Below are 23,154 nucleotides of genomic sequence, written 5' to 3'. Positions count from 1 at the left end.
AGACGGAGACAGAGAGAGATGTTGGTGGGGGTGTTGTTAGCGATGCTGTACAGAGACAAAGCCTCAATAATAACCTCGCTGGAGAAACAATCTGAGAGAGACGAACAGTGAATTGTTGTTTCTTTCAAAATATGGTCTGAGACAGAGGAACAAGGTACATTTTTCATTTCAGCATGACAGGTTCTATCAGATTTAAATATCATATGAAATCACAGGTGAGGTTCTCACAATTGTGTTTGCAACGACAGTAAATAGCATCTTTGGGAGGCATACTGTTTTGTATTGTATTGGACTGTTTGTATTGTAATAGCCATTCATCCCAATAAACAGTAGCCAAACTGATCCTCCAAGGCACAGCCAATTGTTGTATCTGTCAGGCTTTAATAGGGAAAAGTGCAAAGTGACAGAATAAATACTAGATGAAGAATAAAGGGGGAAATAAACATCATGAAACGTACTATATATAAAACATAGCCTGAGTGATACATAAAGTTTCATTAGATGCTACCTCATGCCAGTGACTGCCTTTACCTTTGAACAGTAAGTAAGCAGTTGTATAATAGACCATCAAAGTGATTTGGAGCCTCCGGTTTCACCTCCTTTCTATAGGAATGGGAAAACACATTAGGGTACAAAATAACAGCTTCAAACTGTCTGATGACACTCACTGCTGACTGTTTTGCTAAATATCCTTGGATTTATCTTGGATGTCTTCATTAGTTGAAGTGCTATCGAAACAAGTCTTAAGCTGCAATGAAGATAAAATTCCAAAAATCACTAGCAAACCTGAGGTTACTGAAATTTGAACTTGAACTTGAAATAACTGGCAGATCATTCATTCTTGCAACTGACAATAAAATAAAAGATGTACCCTGCAGGCGGCAGCCACTTCAATGATCTACTGGGTTCAGCAAATAACTGAGGCTGTGTCTCATTTACAAGGAAGCTTTCATTTTGGTACCCAGCTAGGAATGTTCCTCATTATGAATGTATTTTGTCCAAAACACTACATAAATTTAAGTCTAAGTAAATGTCACTTGAGTAGCATGAATGTCGTACCATTAGATACCTTACAGCTGGTTAGCTAGTTCACTGAAAGTGGTTTCGATATTCCAAGATGCTCTGTCTGATTGGTAGAAGTAATTTCATTGGCTGAACTCAAATTAATTTACCTAATGTATCAATTTTCCATCCTTCCGACTTCTGTCTGCCAATAACTTAAGCAAATGTTTGAGAAATGCATATCAGAACAGGTTATTTATTATTTCTTTGGCAGAAGATATGACCCAGGTGTAGATGTAACTGAGTGGTTTAACAACACTAATACTAGATTACTGCATAATAATAAAATTGGTAAACTCTCAACTTTCCTCTGTGCTCGTCATCCCCAATGAGTTCGATTTTGTGAAATGAGATGTTCAAAAAAATAAATGTTATGTGACTTCACCGTATATTTCTTGGAGGAAGAGTAAAATTGTTACAGTAATTTACACACAAGCAGGTGTGTGAGAGTTTGGGCTTAATTGTCCAGAGGACACAAAGGATTGTGGGATATCCATCCCTCAAAAAAACAGCCTAACAGAGGCATATGAGTAGGCAACAATTAATGCAGAAAAAATTGGTTGGTGCATGACTTGATGTCTTCCTGCCTCAGTGGGCAGCATTTTTGCCGAATAGGATGCAGGCCCTGAGGATACATACACATGGAAACATGGGCGGCTTTAATCAAACCACACTGTACTATTCAGAGAATATGTTTTGAATCAAAGCATGCACTCTGGTTCCATAACACCATTCCTACTGTAATTTACCCTGTTAAATGAGACACATTCATGTTCTTCTTTACCTCAAAGGCCAAGAGGGGCAGTTGCAGGCTGTGAGAGGCTCACATACATACAAATAATTGCCAGTGGGACCTGCCTGGGTAAACTCACTGTAATGGATAAAAACATGCATTCTCTATTTAAATAATAGCATATTTTCACTTTGGCCCCAACTGTAGCCTATTATATAGATAAGCACAGGAATGTAAGGCTTGAGACTGGGAACATTGGCTTCAGTGTGAGAAAAGGCTTTGGTAGCATGAATGATACCTGCAACATGAGTACAACTGCATTCTTTATTGCAAAGCCACTGAGTAACTTTAATGGAGCATTTGGCGTTTAAGTGCGCTGTTTATGGACAAACTGACAACAGTTGTTAAAGGCTGGGAGAGCGCATTACTTTCACGTCTTCCACTTTGACTTTACTGACTAATCAGGGGACACAAACTGCACAAACACGCCTACTCTCTAACCCTTTGGTGACCATCAACGGTTGTTAAACCAGTTCGTTGCTGTTCATGCTGCTGCTCTGAAAACGGTGATCGTTCTCTATAGAGAAGTGATGGAGCATTCATCATTTAAAAAGTTGATTTTAGCAGAGAAATTCAACAAGTCCTCCAGCTCATAAAACCACATGGGTCATTTGTTCCAACCCTCTTTTACAACTGTTTCTAATAGGATGGTTTCCTGAGTGAGCCTATCTCACTAGCCACTAAAATACTTGATTAAGTTTAGGAAAAGGTTATTTTTAAGCTCAGGGAAAGGTTTATCATAATGGTTAAGGTTAGGAAAAGGTCAGGGTTAAGGTTACAAAATGTTAGTCAATGTTTGCTACTTAATAAGGAATACTGCTCTAACTTGGATTTTTACAAGTTGACTGAACCGTCCGCCACAATGCCAACCACCTTATGTGGACTCCCTTAATACTACACCACAGTGTCCTTATTTACTGAACTGCTAGAGGCTGATCTACAGACGATATATAGGGTCATATTTTCGCCAGAGGACAGTCTTGAAAAATTGCTTGTGTCAACTGTGAATCTATTGTACTTACAGGTTTGATTGAGAGGACACTGAATATATCTGACTACACAAAGTAGTAACTGTAATCAATTAAAACGTTCAATAATTACAAGCGATTTTAAATTAGCAGGTGATTACTTGTGCAGAGGTGAAGTTCAAGGAATGAAGACTCGGTGATGCTCATATTGGACCAGTACACATAGCTATTTAAGACAGCCAAAGTATTGATAACTGAATAGGTAAAAGCAAAGTGTACTTCTAGGAAAAGAACAAAAGGAACAACTTATTTCACCAGTCCCTCAAATGTCATATTGAATGTCATGAGAGACACATAAAGGTGTACATGTAGCCCTCGTATGACACTCACATGGTAAGAAACTGATCACTTGTCAATAGTAGACCGTCACAGTATCACCCCACTGCATATGCAACCATAAGGGATATAATAAGACAAACATCTGACAGAGAGAAGACTGGATCCTATACATCTGAGCAGAATATTCAATACACAGTTTCCTCCAATCAACTTGTTAGGTAAGAAAGAAGAACTTACAACTCTAACAGGTACTGACCCACAAAACATTGAGAAACATAAATTGAAAAAAAATATATATATATTTATATTCTACTGGCCATAAGTTTTTGGCTACATGTTTTATGGGTATTGAGGCAGTTAAGCCACTGTTGAAAAGAGGAAACAGGGAAAGGAAATTTCTTAGAACAGAAGCTTATTGTGTACATCGCTTAGAACTGAGCATGTTAAGGGCTTGTTATCTCACTTTTTTATGAAAACATATAGCTGGCATTGATTTATTTGTAATTTTTATTTTTCTGAATGTTTTTTGCCCTAATAAGTCTGCATATATCTTGACATGTTGGTGGTCTGATGGTGATTTCTGCACTAATTAGTCATTTGTCCTCCTGTATGAATAACAGAATGTCATGTTATGTTATGCATGGTCTTTCATTTGCATCACTCTTTTTATATATATATGTGTGTGTGTGTGTGTGTGTGTGTGTGTGTACACTTATATATACTTCCTGTGTTATTTCCATTATTAGTAGCAGATTGGTAATCACTGTCAGGTCCCTGGTTGTTGATGAATATGGGTCATATTGACAGTGTCTCAGAAATGCTGGGGAAGGCCAAGGGCTTTAATGCCCCTTATTTTTAAATTTTTTTTAACTTCTGCTGTGCTAATTAAAAAGTTTGTATACTGTTTTGTGTGAGTGGTGAGGGTTTTGCAGTTTGATTATCTGTTGGATTACACAGAAACAATTTGGAGTTGACAAAAGACAAAAGATCATATCTACCACAGTTTTATGCATCTTGAAATAGTGGATGAGACTGGCTTTAGATAATAAGAACGCTGTTTGTTTTTCAGTCTGAATACCGGAATTAAATATTTGTGTAACTGTTATTTAATGGTACCGAATGGAGTTTTCCTTGTAAAAACATTTGGTTTCATTTACATCGGAAATGTCTCGCCAGAACACATTGGTTGTGTCCTTGAGCCTAAGTCAGCATGTTGAATGCATTTAATGACATGTATCATTTCAATTGCTGTACAGACTATAGACCATTTTCCTTGGCAAGGACAGGAGACTCCTCACGGTCGCACCTTTTTTACTTTCTTATGACCAAAGATTTTTTGTTTTAGATTTTCATTTATTTGTACAGTGGAGCACATACAAATGAGATAAACAAATGAAACAGATTGTGCATGTGAGATTAAACCCCCTCCAGAGGCTTATAAAAGCAGTTTTGCCTGAATAAACAAAATAGACAGTAGAGAACAAAGTAACTGTAAAACAAACAATAAAAGTTAGAATGGCGATATGTAGCGTCAGGATAGTAATGCAGCAGCGGCAGAGGCAGGGAGGTGAGGTGGGTGACCTCTTGTGTTGGGTACTGTTTTGCTGAGTAATGTTGAACGGGTATCACATAAATTGAAAAGGTCTTGGAATTACCATCTCCCTCCACAGACACACACACTCACACACACACACAAAATTAAAATACAAAACCTACTTATCATTTATGGGAGTGAACGACAAACGAAAGTTGCACTTTTTCATTTGCCCACATTATGCTGCATGTCCCTATATTCATCATGTCCCCAAGTCATTGATCATTATTTTAAATTCTGGCCTCATATGTGATACTATATCCCACCCAGTCCACCCACAGTTTGTGAAAACGCAGTGATGTATGATGTATGCCCTCTGCATCTTCCATGATTGATTGCATCTTTGCTGCTGACTTGCTTTAAAACAGAATGCACCTTGCCTTCTCTCTCTCTCTCTCTCTCTCTCTCTTTCTCTCTCTCTCTCCCTGTGAGTCTCTCTCAGTGTCTAGCTTTCTGTTTGTTTGTTTGTGTGGGAGTGAGAGCAGTAGGAATAAGGAGTAGATGGCGATCGCAAAGCAGCAAGGCAGATCATTAAGCACTACACTGAGATGAAAACCCTCTGTGCTGCTTTGAACATCAGTGTCCCGCCCACTCACACAGATGCACACACACAGACGCACACACACACACACACATACACACACACACACACACACACACACAGATACATTCGTCATTTCACCTCTAAATCTTGATTCATAGATTAAAAAGCCCAGTTTTCCAAAACTATGAGTCAGAACTCAAAATTTATGGCAAGCGTCTTCCAGTTCCCCAAATGACAAGAGGAGCAATCTGTTTTCATGAGCCCAGGTCCTGGGGCAAGAGATTAAATTGCTCGTTTGGGTCCCGGTTTGAAAAAAAGTTTAAGATTCTCTGAGGGCTGTGGCAGCAGGAAAAATTGTGGTTCTCCAAAGCACTTTTATGAACTTTTTTTTTTTTCACTCAGAGGATCAAGTTTAGCATGGTTTTGCATTTAACCCATCATTACAGCCAAGGCGTTCCCTAGATATTTATGGCATGGCATGTTATGTGGGAGCAGTGGGGCTGGTAGACTATATAGCAGTGATGTTACAGTAATGGAATAGTATGATTGCTTAACCCCTTTAAATCTTATTTCCCCTTCAGTAACTTTCAAGTTAAACTTTTTTTTCCCCTTATTGTACAGCAATATCTCAGACATATTCTGTATCTGCTGGTTGCAACGCTTCACTGACGCTGCATCACGCTGATATTGACTGAAATATTCCAACCCAAGATGTCATTGTTTTATGGCTGCAGCATAACATCAAATAGAAAATATCTGGGTGTCTGGTGCATCATTTTATACATGTTTCACTGTAATTCAACAGGACATATTTGGTATCTTTAGAAACCTAGGGATCTCCACTAGAGTTTAAAATAAAATTCTGTGGGTTCAAACAAAGCTTGGCTGTGGTTGCAATGATGAATCTACCCATGGGGCCGGAAGGGGTAAAAATTTTGCACACAGTTATTTTGTTGTGCAAAACTGAATGAAAAGTGAATGAGTGCGTGAAATGTTTTCTATTTTCCAAGTTACTGGGGGAGAAAAGTCAGTAAGCGTATTAAATGTTAATTACACCATAGGAAGGTGACCCCTCCCCTCTGGGGTTGGGTTCAGTTTTGGGCACACTTCCAAAAGTGTACTTTGCCATGCACTCATAAAAAAATGTTAATCCCGACCTTGACCTTGTTTCTCTTGTCTCTGCAGTTCCAGCCAACATCTACAAAGTGTCAGAAGACATCACAGTGAACGAGGGCAGCAACGTGACACTCAGCTGCTTGGCCAGTGGCAGGCCAGATCCCGCCATCACCTGGCGGCTGCTCAACCCCTCAGGTAAGACTCAGCCAGTCATCTCCCATTGTCATCTGTGTCACTCTAGCTGTCTGGCCAGATCCATTCATCATCTACTGACTCCTCAAACCATGAGGTAAGGAGCAAAGCAATCAGCATACCAGCTGCAAAATAGTTTCCAGCACATCTGTCAACAGTTTAAGTTACAATGTTGTCTGTTATCACTGTCATTTGTGTCTTTCAGTGTAGATGAGTCAGCATTACATTATATCACCGTCAGATCATAAGCCATTGTGTCTGTCAGTGTTTACAATCTAGAGATTTAGTTTGACGAGCAACTAACAGCTGTTTCTGATCAATTTCTGTCATGATTGTTTCCTTCATTCAGATAGCCTTAACAAAAGGAGAAGTGAATCAAGCAGGTCGATATTTAGCATTTTATTGTGATGAATTTGATTTGATAATTTCATGTCTGCAAAAACCATGGATTCTCTTTGTGTACAGAGAACATGAAGTAATAGTTAATTTTGGGCTTCTTCCTTCAAATTGTGTGATTGAACATTTTCTCTTTATTCAGGATTATAAAATGCTTTTCATTTAACCATTCATTTACTGGCAAAGGCAATTCCAGATTATGGGTGTATGGTTAAGTTGTTTTATTGAAAGGTTTTTCATGGAGATGACAGTCAAAAAAAAAAACATTTTTTTTTTGATCTGCGAGGGATTTAACAGGTACTGCTGTTGATAAGATAAGAGGTGGCATTCAGCTTTACAATTTAAAAATAATGCATTGCATCAACTATCAAAATCTGCTTCAGCAAATTTAAATGATTGGTTTTGCTCATTATTTTGACTAATTTTAGCAGTCCTAGTTCAGGCATAGGTATGATGATATATAGGCATGCCGAAAATTGAATCGAAAAGCACAAGAAATGCATGAGTGGATATACACAGGTAATTTTCTCTATGTATGCGTATGTGTCAGATGCTGGGAAATATTGTTGCTTTTGGATTTAACCCAAGTTTCGGAAAAATGAATAATGTCCCGTACTTCCGAAAAGCCTTTAATGTGATGGATCGAGATGCCCAAACAGACAGCATCTTGGTTCGATAGCAATCCCGCACTGATTGAAAGTCATTCTCTTTGTGTGTCTTTATCAATTACTGTGACAGTTTATCAGGGCTCCAGACATGCTTCCTCAAATACATCTGTTTTCTACACCTGGCAGCTGAACAACTTGGATAGGTGTATATTCTTCTTTTTGTCTGTGTGAGTTAACAGAGAGTGATTTGTTCAACCTAATCCTGTGAGCCATATGGATCTTACTGGCTCCCTTTCAGATCCATGGCGCAAACTGAAAAGCTCCTTTTCATATTCTTGCTGAAAAACTGTGGAGAAGCCCCCAAGGTTCAGATGCCTTACAAAGTTAGGTAAAGCCCTGTAAGTAAGTTTAACACAGTATTTTTTTTTTCCTATAGAGGAAATGGATGGAGACATCGACTTGGTATAAAAGGGAAGAATCAGTATTGTGGTGGAGGGTTTTCAAGCTGCAGTGCACTCAGCATTTATGGCTCTGCAAGGTTTTTGCCCCTCATAAAGTCTATTTTCAATTTTTTTTTCCGACTTTTTTCTGAGGAAGGAGTGGGTAGACCACCCTCCACAAGTCTTTGTCCTTTACTGAAAGAGCAGGAATGGTGAGAGGGAAAGAGTGTGATGGAGGAAAATCCTGTCAGTGTCCTGGCAGGATTGGATCCCATAAACCCGTGCGGGCACATGTGGCTCCAAAGATGGGGGTCCCCACACCATTTGCGGACACTGGCAGCGCTTGTTATTTTTCCTGTGTCTTCCTCCCCCCCTCCCCACCCCGAAACCTTTCTTTTAACCCAGTCAGAGAGAGCGTGGGGGACTGCTGAGAGAGATAATGATGTCTGGCAGCATGCGGGCACACTGCCTCACACCCTCGCCTGCCTGGGTGGTATCACTGCTTCGCTTGGCTAGCCAGGCTCACAACTTTTAGCTGGGACACATACAAACACAAGCACATGCATATTCATATCCACATGCATGACTTTGTGCACATACTGCTGTATGCAAACACAAAGGCGCTCTCTCTCACACACACACACACACACAGATTAACTCAATACACACCCTGACCACTGTAAGTCTTAACTGTAACCCTTACCTGGTGATCTTCATCTTTATTCTCATTTTAACAGTAAACTTAAACCTGAACAAGCCACTGAATGAGTGAGAAGTAGACAAAAGGGCCTTACTTTGCAAAAGTGTCCCAACTTTGCTTGAGAAACTCAAACTAGTTCTCACAAGCATGCACAAGAGCACAAACGCTTACACACATGTATTTACACACACACACACACACACACACACACACACACACACAATCTTGCTCAAAATGAGGGCACTCCAGGGTATCCCTTATAGGCCAAATGAGACAACACACCTGCAGATTAATGACAGCCACACCTGCTGGTCATTACCAACGCCTATGGAAAACAGATACCGGTCTCCATGGCAACATACTGTTTAGCCCTTTTCAGCAACAGGACATTATTGCAAGTTCCAAATCCATTTACCTTTACCTTTAGCAAGTCATCAGTATGCCAACTTCTCCTATTTTATTCACAAATCACAACTGCTGGAATGTAAACGTTCACACTGACCTGCTGTTAAATATGGCACTGCCACTGAAGACAGTTTGTTTACTCATTGATTAGAGGCACAGGCTAATCCAAACCTAGTAAGCAAATAAACGTGATGAATAGATGTGATGGTAGTTTCTCGTTGATCTATTATCTTCATACTGTAACATAACACGTCCTAACCACTTGTATAGCTGGCAAAAGTCAGTGATGATAACAGAAAAACATAAAGCAGCATGGCTACTGGAGGGTTGAGTGGAAATAATTGGACAGAATCAGAAATTAGTGAACTGTTAAATGTTAGGGGAGAGTGGGAACTAAAAGCACAAATTGACAATTGCAGTGGCTGGCCAAGAGACAGAGGTTCATTTTCTCTTTAGCCTACTTGTTACTGGGATGATTTCATTTCATTACTAAGCAATGGAAATACCTAATACTGAGTAAAAGGTGAAAAAGAACATCACTGTAAATTAAACGTTTTACCATTTATCCTGATTCAGATCTGGATTTTTTTTTTTTTTTTTTTTTTTTTGTTGTTGTTGTTACAAGTAGCATAAAAATTAAAGTGCTTTACATTTGCTGTTATTCTTGTAGACAGTGCCTCTCTGCTCTTTACTAAAGTTCAAACTTAAAACTCCAGCTTCAGGTTTCATGTTATAGCCAAGTATCTACCGAGTTTTTCTCACAGAGTTTCTCACGATCTGTAAGAGTATAGATCCTGTGCAATGTTTCCTGCTGTGTCTTTATTGTATGTTTTTTTTTTTTTTTGTGTGTGTGTGTGTGTGTGTGTGTGTGTGTGTGTGTGTGTGTTTGTGTGTGAAACTCATACAATGTTACACAACTGAGAACAATCATCAGAGTTTTGTGAAAATGTGGTTGAAAAAGAATTGAAAGGCAGTGCACTTGAGAAAGAAGTAAAGTTTGTCTTTTGATTAGCCTTGAGTTGGTTTGCAGTTCAATACACCGAACTTTTGATGACTTATTTACTTTGGGATGGAAATCACAGTAGACCCACTTACCCAGACACCAACATGCCACTCGTCTCCACAGCATTTTGCTTAATCTGTGATAAAGGTAGCTCTTTAAAGTACTCACTGTATGACATGGTCACACGGTACCTTATTGATGCTCTAAGAAATGCTGGCCCGACCCTTTCAGACAGGCCTCAAACTTTTCCGTCTACGTGAAAGGGGCTTTTGTCTGTTCAATTTGAAGTCTTCTTTACAAATACATAATTTAAAGTTGATGCATTTTTCATAGCCTTGACTGATGAACAGAGTCTCCATCTTAATGTTTGGGGAATAATGCTGAGCTCACATTTTTTGTGTGTGTGTAGAAAAAGTTTCATTTTGAGCATTTTGAACTGAGAAACGGGTCAAGCAATTTGCACTTTGTTTCCTTTAGGACTAGCTACAGGCACTACCTCTTGCACAGCTCTCTTAAACTTAGCAGAAACTCACACCTCCCCAGCCAGTATGCTCCAATGCTGACTCTTTATGATCAGAGAAACAACTGCTATCAATTTTTCTAACAGTACTTTCTCTATTGCTGTTCTTGTTGTTGTAAACCGCCAGCTGCATATATGTATCATAAAACCCCACCTTCTCTTTGTTTTAGCTGGTCAGCACATAAAAAGTAGTCATAGGCACTTCACTAAAAAGCTGAACTTTCTTCACGATACACTCTACCTAAAAATAAACCAGCGCTTTTTCCAATGTGGTCATTTTCCGTACACCTTGTGGCTACTCCCTGTTGACTGTAATGTGAACAGGGTGCTGGGAGGATGATAAAAAAAAACAAAACTGAAAAGCCTAATGGCAATATAGCAGTTTAATGATTTTCCCCCTTTGAGGATTGTCAATAGTCAATCAGGCAGCTTTAAGAACACCTGCAGGTTAGTGACAACCACACCAGCTGGTCATAGCAGCGCTAACAGCCCCACAGAAAATAGACTGTTCTCACCGCTGAGACACTGTGCCGTATATGATCCGGTGCTGCTAAGCATATAAAGTAGTCTTTGTACAATGGCCGCAAAATAAATTAGACATGTAAAAATAGCTCGGGTTATATCATATGGTTTAATGACATGTTACAAAACTCTAATGTCCGCCTCAGCCAAAGGACAGGCCAAGGAACAAGCAAGAAACGGCTTGCTCTAAATCAAACCAACCAAGCCATAAAACTCTACACCACAACAAACCAAACTGACAAACCCACCGTAACGCTGACAAACAGACTACAACAACCCAGAAAGTCGTCAAAGTTCACACTGGAACAAGTCAGCTGTGGAATATGTACTGTAAAAGCTTTGTCTGTAAAACTTATTTTCTCAGGGGCCTGGAAGAAAAACCTGAAGTGCTCTACTCCCGCTCTAATGACGTGAGTGACAGATGATGCCTCCAACGCTGGAGTTGACTGTTTTTCAGCCAACTGTCTAAATTGGTATTCCATCACAGGATCTGTTTATGAGATAGTTAATAGCAGGCATTCTCAAGGTGCCCACATTGATTACAGCTGTCATCCGTTTCCTGTTAGGCCACCCATGCCGCAAATGCACTTTCTCTCTCTCTCTCTCTCTCTCTCTCTCTCTCTCTCTCTCTCTCTCTCTCTCTCTCTCTCTCTCGCTCTCTCTCTCACTTCCTCACAGCGTTTTTCTCTGCTATTGTTGTCACCATCAGTTGGTCATCAGAAATATAATTAGATCATAATTTGGATGTTTGCTTCATCAGTGGCAGATGGGCCGACAAATGGAAGTCTGGATGACTAGATAAAGTTAAAAAAAAAAAAAAAAAAAATTAAAGACCTGGATATGTATAAACACATAGTTAGACTCATGTTTGTCATTGAGACAAACATAAAGAAGTTATGCAGGTTACAGCATCACACATCATTTAGCCCCATTTGTAACTAATGCATGCAGGACTAAATGAAAATAGTTTTCCAGGACTCTAAAAATACATAACTTGCAAAGGTGTGATGCATAGAGTTTTGAACATGTTCTAACACCTTCTGAGAGGCATCTGATGAATCATGGACTGCCGAGTCTTAGTAAAGATTTCAGTCCTTTGAGCGTGATCTAAGACGACAACAAGGCAGACAAAAGACAGATATCCTGAGCAAGGAAGGGGACTTGCATTGGTGTAGCGTAAACAAGGTGCTCATTTATGTGGAACATGCACCGGTTCAATTCAAAGGGCTTTAGTGGCTCTTTAGCTTACATTGCCAAAGCAGATAACAACAAAAATATAACAGCCACTGCGATTGCAAATAATAGTCGGCATGGAAATTATTGCTTTCATATACAATGAATGTACAAAGCATTCGGGACGTTCTCCTGTTAGGCCTATTGAGTTCCAGCCCCTTTTGCACAATCCAATTTCGATTGTTTCAAAGCTTCACAAGCACGTAATTTGTTGACTGGCTTTGATAGAGCATGGCATAATAAAAATGTTTCGCTAAATATTTATTTGGAGGCTCAGAAGTGACAAGAAAGATTACAAACTGTTTCTATGGCTCATCCGCTTCTCATTATCTACAGCTCCTCTCTTGTGACTTGTATAGATTTATTAAGGGAAGTCAATAAAGGACACTGAGTTTTCACCAGGCTTCACCTCATCAGTGTACTTGTGTGAAAAGAATAGATGTACCAGATATTTTTGTACTTCTAGTCTATGCAGATATAGACATAGCGATGAAATATTAGGGCTTTGAAACGTGGGGTGATACCATGGCAACTCCTGCTCGGTTCCTTCTAAGTTTATCATTATTTTATAACCAGCCCAGAGACCACAGGGCAAACAACCCAGCGAATGCACCGGGTGGCTCATCAAACAGGTTGAATAGGTTTCTTTGACCACAGTCACTGAAATCAGCAAATGATGTGAAACTTTGAAGATCTACTGGCTGACACAGTGCCACCATATTGTCCACTGTAACAACATGACATATTTTATATCTCCAAGTATGAGATAGTAGGGACAGGCAACATCCCATTTTCTAGTACTTTTTTTTTTTTTTTTTTTTGTCAAGACACTTTTTTTTGTTGGGCCTCGGCGTGGGTGCCGCTGTGGATATTGATTGAACAAATCATTGCCCGAACTTGTAAGGCGAATGATCAATAGAATGTGGAAGGAAGGAGAGGTGAAGCGATAGTCAGCAGGATGAGAAGAAAGGGAGAGGACAGAGAGGAGGGCAGCAGAGAATATGTGAATATGTGAATATGTGTATGTGTGTGTGAGGGAGAGCGCACACAGATGTATGTGTGCAAAGCCTAGAAAAATGTCAGCATTTGGGTCTGCGAGGGTCTTAAGTGTCCGCTGCAACCTGCACACATTTTTGGTGATGTTAGTGTGGATATATCGAACTGGCTGGTTCCATGCCTCTTTTTACTCCCCCAGAGTAGTCGCTAAAGGTCAGCACCGAGGGCTCATAGGTGGTGGATGGCTGGGAAAATGGAGGCCCCCCGCTGAGCCCGATGAGTGAAGGAAATAGAGCCACTGGTCAAGCAAGGAATCCTTCGCTGCATGCCAGTGGGACAACCAAAATAGAAGTCAGACAAGTATGAAAAATACATGCCCCCTGGTACCCTCTGCCATTACACTCCACAGTTCTGCGAAGGAGGACCCACACACAAGATCAGAGGAGGAGGAGGAGAAAGTGAAGAAAGAAAGAAAGAAAGAAAGAAAGAAAGAAAGAAAGAAAGGGAAATACAGAGAGAAGCCGGAGAGACAAAGGACAGATAATCGTGTTTTAGTATGCAAATGGCCAGTTTCATTAGATGTGCAATCATTCTTATCATTAGTTATAGTAACCCCAGTGGTTAATTAATGTTCAATTATGCATTCGAGGTCCTCTCACCTCTCTGGTGTAATAGAGTTTGTCAGTCATTTAGCGCTGCAGGGAGGACGACCACAGCGAACCTCCAGTCCACTCAAGCGCAGACATACGCACATCTGTGGGAGCTGCTCACTAAAACGGTGTTAAGGCGATGACGCATTAAAATGAAGTTGTAAAGCCCTGACTTATTTACAGTACTGCACCCTGGCAGACAAACGGCTTGGTGGTTAGAGAGACTCTCCACTGAAAAGTCAGAGGTTTGAGGTTTGTGTCCTGTCGCAGTGTCCTTCAGCAAGAAGCCCAAGCCCTACCTGCTCACTCATCATAAGCGTCAGCTAGCTGTAAACTCTAAACTATGAATCTACTGCAACAGTTTCATTGCAACAAAGACATCTGTCCAAATGAATTGATTTGGACCGCAGCCCGCTCTCCCTATGCTATATGATCCAGCTGAATATTGAAGCCATAACCCTTTTATAACAGTGCCTGGCAGGGCAGCCTTTTAGAGGTTTGATGCTGAGTGCCCTTGACATCCCTCCCACACCATCCTCCAGAGTGTCGGCCGTGCTCCAAGACTCGTCTCAGGAAAAGTCTCCCCAGGACTGTCACCTTGTCTGGACCTTCTCTCTCCCCGCCTCTGTCTCCGTCTGCACCTCTTCGCCTATCCATCTCCGACCGTCTCTCGCTCTTCCGCCTCCTCATTTTCACTCTCTCTGTCTTCCTCTCTCTCCATCATCCTCCTATCTCTTCCTTCAGCAGAGTATGACAGCCACTTCAAAATCCTCTCTCGCTTGCCGTCTGGGGAAAGACATGGAGTTAGGGAGCACTACTCAACACACACAGGCACACATATCTGCCTCTATAGGGAATGAAGTAGAGTAGAGATGCATAGGTAGCTCGTTAGTGTAACTAAGAGTGGGTGAACAGATTAGGTGAGATACACACACACACACACACACACACACACACACACTCACATATCAGTGTGTGGCAAGCTGTCAGTGACAAAGAGTGGCTGACAACCCAGCTGATTGTGGGAATGAAGTGTAAGGTAGTGACAGGTCTTTGTCAATGCAGCTCAGGTCAAGCCTCCGTGTCTCCAGCCGTGTGGGAGGGCATGTGCACGTGCATGTATGCATACACAAAGAGCCGTGCGCCGGTCCTCTGAGGAGAAGACAGCTGCTCATCTGTCTCTCAGCAGGTCTCAGATCTGCTGACTGTCACTGTTCACTTGTTTGTTTACCATCAGCAGCCATCAGCAGCTGCTCTGAAATCAGTCTGCTGTCACACTCCGCACATAACATCTTGCGCACAGCTTGCCCCGTATCTGCCCAGCCTCATTAGATCCAGTCACCGCTGGGCTGGCAAACACCGGAGCTCGCACTTGTTTAAAGTCACCACTGTACGGGGCCTCAGCACTTTTTTTTTAGAGTCCATAAGCACTTTTTTTTCTAAAGCCCAGAACTATAAAGCCAGTGAGCTTGTGATTAGGAGGATTCTACTTTGCATCTCTGCACAAGCACAGAGAATGAGGCCTGTTTTTCCCTTCCTAATTACCTACTGCATTATTGGTATGCCTATGCCTATGAGCAAGGCATTTAGACCCAAACTGCTCCAGTGCAGCTATTAGAAAGCTAGTTCAGTGTGATAATCTTCAGGTGCTGTAAGCTCACTGATGCTCGTTTCAGAGTTAGTCTATCATATCTCATTCCCTACAGTCAAACCCATCTAAGACTTAAAATTGAACTTTGGAACAGTGTCATGTGATATAGTTACCTGGGCGTTATATGAGTGCACATGGTGGTGAAGTATCCTCATATACTGTATTTCTGTCCCTCTGTTCTGTTACGGAGCACAGCAAAACTGGTCCCAGAATAACACTAACTAAGTGGGCCAATGTGCAAAACAACAAGTCCCAGTGCCTATTTTTAATTAAATTTAACAGCTCTTTTCTTGTTATTTTGGAATAATTGGAGAGTAGATCCGTTAGGTAGCATCTGCCGGATGCTTGATAGATATGCTGATAGTAATTGTAATTACATGAAAAAATTGGCACCAGGACTTGTATTTTCTTTAGGGTGATTGTGTTTATTCCCACAAAATCTATGTGTATGTGCAACAGTGACTTATGAAATCAAATATGCATGCAGCAGCTAATATAAAAGATCTAGTCAACCAAAGTCAAACTTATTGCTATGCCAAATCAATAAATAAACATTTCTTATATATGCAAGTTGTCCTAACTTAACTGTGGCTGTACTGTGAAAATCGCATTTATTTAGGTGTGCAATACACCACCACTTAACCAGGCTACTGTCAAAATAACATTTTCACAGTCAACTCATCTGCTTATATAAGGGTTAAAAAACACGACTTACATAAGGGTTAAAAGACAAAACTTCTCCACGTCTTTGTTGTTAGCTTTTCAAAAATTCAATAAAATTATGTAATAGTAAAAAAGGATGTTTTACACTTCCTACATTGCCTGTTCAGTGGTAGTGCCTGCTCTGACGGGATGTTGTAAAACAGTTTTACTTGTGTGTCATGGAGCAATGTCAGCTGTCACTTACAGCAGCGAAAAATGGAGACGTCTTCCTGCGGGAGGCGAGTGATTTACTGGCGGTTTTCTTGGCACTGTGTTCAGTTACAAAATCAAACTGATAGAGTCATGGTCATCCAGAGTGATGAGTGTACTTGACAAGTGTAGAGCCTTGGCCTGCTGTCACTGCGTCTCTTTAATCACACACACACACACACACACACACACACAAACACATATGCACAACTTGGAGCGCTGTCAGCCTCGTCTCTTTAATCGCACACATGCACACACACACATATGCACGACTGACTGTAGAGCTGCAGTCCTGAGGTTGCTTCATTGTCAGCTGCAGCCTCCCTAAGGCTCTGTGTGTTCATTCATGTGCCCTGTATGGGATCTATTCTGAAGATGTTGTCATGTTACAGAGCTTTCTCTCTCTGTGTGTGACAAAGGGAAAGAATAGGAGAAAGACAGACAGACTAAGAGCGATAGAGCGAGCGGTGATAGTCTGTGCCTGACCTTGCTATCCATACTTAACACAAAGCCTCTTTTCCCATGGCAAAAACAAGCCTATTGAATCTATCCGGACAGTAATGAGAAGTGTTGGCACAACAATAGGCCCGATCCCTTTATCTGACGAGTGTAAGAAAAAGTCGACAACCCCACTCTGCCTCATGGGATTTCTATCTCTAAAACCTATTCTGTCTTATCAACAATTAATCTCCTCTTAAAGCCGCAGCACTGAATAGGACAAACAGGTAAGGTATTGTATGTCGCCATACTGGTAGTGTGGCACGACGACAGAGGAATGTGGAGGTGAGGGAGAAGGAGCGAATCAGAAAATGAGAAAATGAGATTGAGAGAGGAGCGACAGTGTTGAGGAAAAACAGACGGCTGTAAGCGCTCTGCTGTGCGTATCGTTTCCTCGGCTCAAGAAGCGGCAAATAAACAGCCGTCTTGTTTTTGGCTCCAACACCTGCGTTGTTTCTGCACCGCCAGCAGCAGCAGCAGCAAATGGCTTGTGAACAGGAGTGGAAGAAGCTCTCCTTTTGTCCTTAGACTGCTGAAAAGATACTGCACATGTAGGATTTGTTCTGGTGTACCGCTGCCAAGTGGAATGGGAAATTATAATTCAAGCGATGAAACACAACCCTTTGCCATTAACAAGACTAGTCCCACTACGAGGCTCTTTTCAAAGGATTTAAGAGGGTTCAGGTTACATTTTCCCCCAAATTTCTTTAATTCCTCCTTGGTAGACTGATGTCTCTTCTTAAGAAATGGAAAGGATACTCCACTCTGCACTTAAGTATCCCATTAAAAGAGTGGAATGTCACTGTATAAAAGCAGATATTTACATTTTATGACTTGTTTGGTTTTTGGCCACTAACTGTCAATAAAAGCCCTAAGTATGATAAAGATTCATTCGGTGTCTGAGCCCAGTCATTTATTCATTATCTCCACGTTGAGGAATGTGTTGATGAGGAGTTACTTGGTAATTATATATTGACCCATCATTTAAATCACACTGGCTCCTGACAGGAAGATAGCTGCCATGTGGTACTGTTAGATAAAGCCAGGGCAGACTGTTCAAACACACACACACACACACATGCACACACAGAACGTCCAGAGGGGAGTAGATGGTATGTTCGCGTATACACACACACACACCCCTGCACACATACTGTCACGCTTATGTAGACAAAAGAAAATAAATGTCGCAGGGTCTTTTATGCTACTCGGCTCTGAAGTTTCCCAAATCAGCTGCTTAACATAAATTAGCATTTGCAAAATAAATGTAATGTTTCGCACCGTGGTAAAGTGATGCCAATGAATGATGCATGAGGATATGCAAATGAGCATCATCCAGTTGCCAACTGAAGTTGCCGGTTTGTGATTCACAGCCCTCATCCCTCTGCCTCTTCTCTCTCTCTCTCTCCCTCTCCCTCTCCCTCTCTCTCTCTCACTTCCCCTCTTCCCCTCTGTCTCTCGGGGAGGCGGGGGCCAGGTCTGCATGTATGGATCTATGTGTTGTTTGCCCACCGTTCCGCTGCTGTCTTTCACTCCTACAGAGTTGTTAAATTGACATAGAAAACTTGTTTTGTTCACACAAAATTGCCAGTGCAATGCAAATCAGTATCCAGCAGGCATTTTGCAGGAGTGTACCGCTTCCAGACCCCTTTCTCCTCCCAGCTCCCCTCCAGAAGCCTGCTGCTGCATATCCCAAAGGCTGCAGGGCTTTCAAAGTACAATGTGTTGAAAAATACATCAATTATATGCATTGTCTTTTCAGCGTGGCCAGCACCAGGCTTCATGACGAATTAGAGAATGGCAGGAAATCAAAAATGGGCTTCTAGTCCAAGTGTGGGGTGAAAGGCAGTTTTAGATACTGTAGGAGTTTTAAACTTTCAATGGAAAAAAGTAATATCAGAGCTCAGCTGTAGGCATGTATTCTGCAAGTTCGGCACTCTTAACAGTAAAAAGTTTTTGTCCTTTTTTTGCATCGATTCCATCTAGTTTGCAATAGAGCTTCATGAGCTTTGAAATAATAATAGATAAAGAGCCAAGTTGGCTGAAGCGCTTCACTTACCATCACTAACTTAGATCTAATGGAACTTATCATGACTGAATTATTTGCAGATGTTGCCTGCACTTCTCAATTTGGACATGGGTTCCAGTTTATTTTTTTATTTGAGCAGACAGATTTTTTTCCTCTCATCTGGAGTAGAATGTACTTCTGACTCCAAAGGTACCTGCAGCAGTTCAGACTCCCACACTGGCTGCCAAAGAAACAAGGGTTACGTAAAACAAGCTCTTTAAGCACTCCAACAAATGTAATTTACATCTTAGTTTAGGATTTCAGCAGATAGGTTGGATAATATGCACTAGGCGTATTCTCCTGTAAGCATTCAGAAATACATTCCAAAACATGATGTGCAGCCCCTGGAAATAGCAGCTACTCTTGAAAAATTAGTCTGCATGGTCAATTTGTGTGCTTATTCCGTGCTTTATTTTTTTGTCAAATGAGTCTAAAGAGTGACACACACAGTATTTTTGCATTTCTGTAGTGCACCTTCAAACCACTCAAGTCTTTGGTTGAGAAAATTACAACTTTATACAACTGAAGGTGCAGAGTAAATCCTCTATATTTCAGATTTACTGAATGATGAACTTCAGGTACATTTTTGTCATTTAATTTTTTAGCTGATGCTGCTCCGCAGCTTGCTGGTCTTTTACACCTTTTTCAAGCAGAAGTTTCTATTCCAGTTGTTATGCTTCCAGAGCATAAAATAGACATAATGTTCAGTTGTCTATTCCCACTCTGCTCCTCAGTGTAGATTCTATTGTTAGAGTAGCTCAAGGCTACTGACACTTATCTGCCCCCATTCAAAGTACACCAAGAAAAAGTTTGAGAGAAGTACTTTGTGGAAAAGGAATAAAGGGAAGCTTGAAAAGTGTAGTGTGGTGTGACAGGCCTCAAACTTTGACCTGGATTCATAGGTAGAAGAGGAAGTGTGTGTGTGTGTGTGTGAGAGAGAGAGAGAGAGAGAGAGAGAGAGAGAGAAAGAGGAAGACAAAAAATAAGAATGAGGGAGACAGCGAGGGCATTTGTGTTGCAGCCAGAAAAGTCCTCAGTCATTGAGTCAAATAGGTGCCCACGTGTGCCTACACACACGCACACACACACACACACACACACACACACACGCACACGCACACGCACACGCACACGCACACATTCGCCTGCTGACATTGCCTTTACCATCCTACCCATCTATCTATCTATCTATCTATCTATCTATCTATCTATCTATCTATCTAACTCCCTGTCTATCTCTTCCCATCCTTCTTACATTATCTGAAATGCAACAACTTAAGCACACTCCATGTCCTCTATTTCTATTACTATTTCAACTACTCCCTTTGTGTGTGTGTCTCTCTCTCTTTCTCGCTCCCCATCTCTCTGTCTCTCTCCTTCATCTTTCTCTCTCTCTCTCCTCCCATCTCTCTCTCTCTCTTTCTCTCTCTCTTTCTCTCTCTCCCCCATCTCTCTCTCTCTTTCTCTCTCCCTCCCCCTCATCCAGATTAGCATAGTAATGTGATGTAATAATAAAATGTAATGCCAGGCTTCATGGGGCTTTTCTAATGGGCACACTTTGAATCAGTCACCACTCTCGGTGTCCCCTTTGGGAACGTCAAGGAAATGTGACTTGTGCGCCCGATTCACACATGCACGCTTCATACTCACCACAGAGACACACATGTGGGCGTATGTGCATACACACACACACACACACACACATACACATTCTAATCAATTCCCCCCAGACAAGATTAACCAATTTATCTTCATTACTCTCCATTAAACAGATCACATGTGAAGCGTGCACAACACGGGGAGGAAACCGTATTCTCATGTGGATGTGAACAAAGACGTATACTGTACACATGCTATGATTTATTGTTTCATAGACAATAAATCAGGCCCCCTGCATCCTTCATGATTGAGTTGCTCTCTATACATGCCAGGAGAGATTATTGACGATCATTGCTGCACTTAAGCCGCTAGCCAGGCCTCTTCCTCTCAGCCTATTTTTTTTTTTTTTTTGCTTCATTTCATTGCTTTTCTCTCCTCTCTCTCTCTTTTCATCTGCTCTCTGTTCTTTGATCTTTGTCGTCACCTGGCTTTCTCACTCTCTGTCCAGCACTGCACAAAGCATCGAGATGATTGAGCTTCAATGGAATTTCCATGGCAACAGATTTTCAATCATAACTCTCCAATCAAACCACCCTGGTGGTTTGGTCCTGAGCACCGTATATGGCGCCTCAGACTTTGATCATGATCCCACTGATCTTTCTATCATGAAATTATCCTCTAACAGTGGCTCTCCATATCAAGCATGCACTTGGTTTGGATGATTTAGATATTATAGTCTGGGCAACACTTTATGATCACCACCCTCACTAAATGGTAAATCGATAAATTAACTTTAAATGCATTGTTATTTTACAGTTAATTTGTTTTACTTATTACACAGTATTAACAGTTTATTGTTGCATAATTATAACATTTTATTTACTATATAAAATATTTGTCAATGATTACCAAATAAATGTAAAGCTTTAAGAAATCATTTGTAAAGTATCTACAAGCATTACATGGATAGATGTACCAGATATTCATAACACAGATCATCTATAGACATTGTTTTGGCGGCTAATACAAAGTTGCTTTGGACATTAATAATACTTTGTAAATTGTTAATGTATACTGTGTAGTGCATCTTTACTGGATAGGCTTTATAAAGTTCAATATTTTTAATTACACTGTTGAGGCTTTCCACTTTGAATGGTCTGTGTCGACATTGATTAACTAATTATTATAAGCAGTAGTTGCCACTTTATAATAACCGTCCAATTAAAGTTTATAGACCTAATTCTTACCCATTAACAAAGTGTTATAAAATATCTAGATTTTTAACAAACTGTTTCTTAAAGGTTTACAAATCACCAGGTAATCATCAAGTACTTAATATAGCATATAAAATGTTATAATGTGTGCAGCAACAAACTGAATAGTCTACTGTGTAGTAAGTAAACATATTAATTATCATTTCATCGTCTGTTAACTGTAAAATAACTGTTAACTAAACTTTGATTAACTTATCATATTATAAGTGTCACCATATTCTGCAACAAAATACTGAAAATCTCATCCAAAAATTGTAGATGCTTATATGCAATAACTGTTAAAAGTTTGGGAGATGTTTGCCGTCTGAGGCTCAGTCATGCATTTTAGTCATTCTGGGGTTATTTGGGTGTTGTTACTTGGTGTTTGTGTCAACTTTATGGCTTTAAATGGCACAGTGATTTTATGTGTTCACCAAAGCAGAACAGCTGTTTTTCAACTAACCTCCCTTATCAGAGTCCCCGAAGTTGCCAGTTCATTTCCCAGGGCACGGCGCCTCGGTCTCAGCGAGCCCGCAGCCCCTCAGTCGGAACATGAACACAAACTTGCCCACAACTGAGATCACTGACATTTACTGTTGTTACAAACAGTGCTTCCCCCCACCAACTCACCCTGGAGATCTAGGTGCAATGTATTTCCTCAGCTAAGAAGCCATCATTTTTTATTTTAAGGATTAAAGGAAATATCAGTCAATGTTATTGTAGTTATTAGATGTGGATCCTCAGAGACTCCCTTCCTCATTCGCTGCAGATAATTGTATTTTTCAGAGAAATATCATGAGACCTGCACTGTTGACACAGTGGGCAGAAACTGATGATTTCTTGTTAAGCTAATACGGTTTCATATAATTTCATTTTCTGTCAGGTGAGAATTTGTGAGGAATGGAGATTAAAGTCAAGTGAATGTTGCTCATGATGGATTAACATAGACCGATGTAAATTGTCACAGCCCTGTCAAATAAACTGTAATTATCCATGATAGTTATGGTGATACTATCTTCACAAGTGTTTGAAGATGTGATCAGCAGAGCAAAACATCACAGGACTTGGCCTTTTCCTCTTCCTGACCCATCC

The 23,154-nt window shown here is 40.7% G+C and overlaps 1 protein-coding gene across 1 annotated transcript in view; it reads left to right on the top strand.

Moving 5' to 3' along the window:
• Positions 1 to 23,154, top strand: part of lsamp (limbic system associated membrane protein) — a 202,866-nt gene that overhangs the window by 158,420 nt on the left and 21,292 nt on the right. The window contains exon 4 of the mRNA XM_030066605.1: positions 6,486 to 6,611. Coding sequence (XP_029922465.1) covers positions 6,486 to 6,611 — 126 coding nt within the window. The remainder of the gene's footprint in view (positions 1 to 6,485; positions 6,612 to 23,154) is intronic.

This window comes from Myripristis murdjan, chromosome 13 (genome assembly GCF_902150065.1).
Source record: "Myripristis murdjan chromosome 13, fMyrMur1.1, whole genome shotgun sequence".
Taxonomy (NCBI): Eukaryota; Metazoa; Chordata; class Actinopteri; order Holocentriformes; family Holocentridae; genus Myripristis; species Myripristis murdjan.
This window is presented reverse-complemented; position numbering and strand designations above follow the sequence as displayed.